General features: G+C 39.4%; 1 protein-coding gene across 1 annotated transcript; it reads left to right on the plus strand.

Moving 5' to 3' along the window:
• Window positions 1–630: 630 nt before the first annotated feature.
• adoa (2-aminoethanethiol (cysteamine) dioxygenase a) lies at window positions 631–4,172 on the plus strand. The gene is made up of 2 exons (XM_084566916.1): window positions 631–1,235; window positions 2,607–4,172. The coding sequence occupies exons 1-2, from the start codon at window positions 900–902 to the stop codon at window positions 3,063–3,065; spliced, it is 795 nt and encodes a 264-aa protein (XP_084423042.1). The 5' UTR covers window positions 631–899; the 3' UTR covers window positions 3,066–4,172.

Consider the following 4,172-nt stretch of genomic DNA (forward strand, 5'->3'; position numbering starts at 1 on the left):
AGTATTTCTCCTTATATTATATATATATATATATATATATATATATGGCAATATTTTACACATTACATTACATATACATTATCATGCATACAAAATACATTCGCCCACACCTCAAACAGTCAGCTTTAGTATCCACTAAATATCCAACAGCATATGCAGCATGTGATACAAAGGGGATCTGTAGCTGTAACAACTGAAGGGACCGTATATTTAGTTGTATTGTGTGCCCAAATATTCAGTCTTTTCAGTGTTTTGCTATTTGGATCAACTTTCAATGAGCTGGGGGACTCTATAAGTCAACTCCACTTAATCCATAAACAAAAAATGACAAAGACACGCGCATTATCTCAGTTCGCAGTGATAGAGGATGTGCTGTTGAAGGCTGAAGAGTTCAATGCCCGGTCTGGTCTTCCCCTCTGCAACCTTGTTACATTACCAAGACGTCTGGGTAATGTAGTGTCACTGAAATGCAGCTTTATTTTTTTACATCTTTGTGTATATTAGCATGTCCACTATTTTTTACACATTTTCACGCTATTTTCTATCAAAAACGACCTGATGATGCAGTGATTCGCAGTCCATGTTAAGATGAGTTAGACTACTGCACTTTCCAACTGCATATCCCATACTGCTTTGCGTTTTTTTACGCAGGCTCTGTGAACACGGCTACGAAGACGAGACGGTGGAAAATGGCTGGAAGGAGGCTCTTGTCTGGGGGATGAAATTAGAAATTATAACCATGATTGGCCATTGCTTATTATAGAAGTCGCTATTTATTTATTTTTTCAACGTGGAACGACAGTTCAGGAATTAATTTGGAAGAACTGTAGACATCACGTTTTGTTTAGTCTGAATAGTGCTTGACAGTTAGGCTTTTCATTTTATCCCTCGCATCCACAATGCCACGGGACAACAAAACTTCTGTTATTCAGAAAATAGCGACGCAAGCCTATATCACATTTAAGGGCATGAAGACCTCGGAAAACGAGGATAACAAAGTCGCGGCTGACAAACTGAGCGAACTAATCTCTTTGGTGACCTCCGTCAGGGCTGCCGACCTGAAAATTGCTTCCCGGAAAACCAAACCGAGCACATCGGGCGCAGGTCTCCAGACCCCCCCAGTCACCTACATGCACATCTGCGAGACGGAGCTGTTCAGTATTGGGGTGTTTCTGCTAAGGACCGGCGCTTCCATACCGCTGCACGACCACCCGGGCATGAACGGGATGCTGAAGGTCTTTTACACCTCATTGTTGATAATATCTGGCCTTGGATAGCCCCGTACCATCTTATGAAATGGCAATAGTTGCTAGTTTTCTCAGTTCTCAGTTTTTGACTTGTGGTCAACACAATACATCACATCTGAATATGTCTGCACAATTAACTGTGTTAGGGATGATGCTCCACACTATTAATTCATTTATTACACTTGATACTAAATTCAGAGAACATAATTATATTGTACAACGCTGTTTCTGTACAATGCAATTTGACAAAATAATTAACTGACAACAGTTAATGCCAGAGGATGGAGAAACTGAGAGCCTCAAATTTATTATTTATTATTAGTGGGGAATACAAAATTGCGACTAAGTTGCACCATTGGAAAAAAAAAAAGTTTTCCAGATGACAGTTTAGCTCAGTCTATGCAGAAGACTGAGCTCAGTTCTATGCAGAAATTCTATGCATTCACAGACTACCTAAATTCAAGACGATAATCTTGATGTACAGGATATGTGCAAAATCGCATGGGTTTATGTGTATGTGTGTTCTTGAAGAAACAGTAGTGTTATAATTGTCGTAGATGTGATCCAGCTTTAAAGTGTCATAATATGATCAGCATTTAACCTAATGCAACGTCTTCTAGTTACCTGTCAATGGGAAATTGTAGCATCAGTTCACCTATTTAGGTGTAACTAGGATATAAGGATTAATGCCATGAAATAATATCAGTTTCATAAATTGTGTCCAAAGAAGAACCTGCTGTTGGAGCCCCAGTCTGGAATCTTGAGCAATGGAGGTCACTGTAAGTACGTCATTGTCATAATTGACTTACTGCGGTGATTGTCCATGATGCGGGAGCTCCTCAAAGTTGGCAAAGGCCTGGTCAACTGTGGCTTGTCGTTGTGATGAATCAGCTGCAGAATTTGGTCTGCTGCATTTGGTGGTTTTTAACAGACTCTTTGAATTGCTTTTGTGTTTGGTCTTTGTGTGTTGCACCACGAGCAAGCTCTCCATACATGCTGCGTTCTTTTGTACAAATAATACTGATGCAGCTCTGATGAGCACTGATTTGCTAGTGCAGTCATAGAAGAGAGAATTTTTCATCTTATTCTTTAGTAATTGCAATAGGTCTTTTCTCCCCATGCAGACATTTTGACGCAGTAGTGAAAGCACACACAATAATATGGGGCTCAGTTCCACAGTTCCATTAAGGGTTTCAGTAAGCCACAACAATGAACCACCATGAAAAAAAGCCTGACCTCCTTAAGTGGAATGCAGACAAGAGTATTACACCAATGGTCTACATCGAAAGGGATAGTGAAAATAGGAAACTTATCTACATAATTTTTAGAGTTTTTTCCAAACTGTTTCTGTCTCTCCAGGTTCTCTATGGGAAGGTGAGGGTCTGCTGTTTCGACAAGCTGGCAGACAACCTGACTGTGACCACCGCTCAACCTCATTTTGACCCCCCGTTGGGCCCACTGCAGATGGCTTCCGTGTGGCGCTCAGTTCTACGTTCAGTCGTTGAGTACTCAGAGAACAGTGGCCCATGTCTCCTCACACCTGTGCAGGATAACCTCCACCAGATTAGTGCGGTGGATGGGCCTGCTGCTTTCTTGGATATCCTGGCACCTCCATACAATCCAGATGACGGACGAGACTGTCATTATTACAAAGTCCTGCAAACTGTGGCAAAGGAAGGAACAGGCGCTAGGGGCAACCAGGAGCAGCAGGGAGAAAATAAGGAGAAAGGAGAGGAGACATGGCTGCTAGAAATCCCTCAGCCTGAGGATTTCTGGTGTGGTGGGGAACCTTACCCAGGCCCTGCAGTTGCTATCTGACTGAAACATTTAAGATGAATTACACTCCAGTGTATCACAAACTTAATAATGTGATATCCGTTAAATGACAAGTGAAATTTAGTTTTGTCTTTTTCACAGGGAAATCAAATATTAGAGTCATTATACCTGGAACTCGAAATATTAAATACAGTTGTTGAGGATACTACAGAAAGGTAAAGGCTTGCGGAAAAACAGGAGTTCTAATACCCCATCCAGAATAAGAATCATTGCCTTTCACAAACCTTAAATATTCCTGTCAGTAATGGGAAAAACACTGGCACAAGTGATTCAAATTCCTAATATGGCATTTTTCTTCAAACCATTAGATTGCCTTGTACACAAATGAATGTCATCTGTCAAATGTTATATGAATAATTTGTATACGTAGGATTTTGTTCTTTGAGGCTTGGACAGCTTTTTCTATTATCTTTTCCCTTTGCTGTAAAGGACATCCAAATCTTTGACTTTACCGTATTTGTTAATGTACCGTGTACTGTACACACTCATTTCTTTTGCACACACTACATTATACTATATACTCATTTTACATACTTTTTATGGTGTTATTTTATTCCAGAAAGGATGCTTCCTAAAAAGATCTACTCAGTGATGTGATAAAATGCCGATGTTCAGGGATTTTCTGCATAGTCTGTGATTATTGTGTAGTTTCACTTAATATAGCTTCATCCAGACTTAAAGTATGTCATACATAATGGATCAAATTAAAAGCTAACTGAAATCACCTCTTTATGCGGTTAGAGTGTTAGAGTGCTAGAAATGGAAGCCATCTGAGTGTTAAAATCTTGATGGTATAAAGCCACACTCTGACACTACATATAACTTGTAGCTTTAACATTGTATCATCCCAGTCTGTTCCAATTTTGTATGCTACTTTATCTTTCATATCGTCTTTCCTTTACTTACATTTGACTTCACATGACTTATGTATCAGTTTGAAAATTATTCTCTTACTTTTGATGCTGAATGTACAGTATGTAAAAACAATAAAACAGATGAAGATGCTCTTGAGTAGATGCCTATATAAAAGAAATCCAGACAATTTGATTTAGGATCATGATATACTTGTTTTACAGAAATCCAATCAGT

This window comes from Chelon labrosus, assembly GCF_963514085.1.
Source record: "Chelon labrosus genome assembly, chromosome: 19".
In the NCBI taxonomy this organism is placed as follows: Eukaryota; Metazoa; Chordata; class Actinopteri; order Mugiliformes; family Mugilidae; genus Chelon; species Chelon labrosus.

Coding starts and splice junctions, on each gene's coding strand:
- adoa (XM_084566916.1), top strand. CDS start 900: ATGCCACGGGACAACAAAACTTCTGTTATTCAGAAAATAGCGACGCAA. Junction 1,236..2,606: donor GCATGAACGGGATGCTGAAG/GTCTTTTACACC, acceptor CTGTCTCTCCAG/GTTCTCTATGGGAAGGTGAG.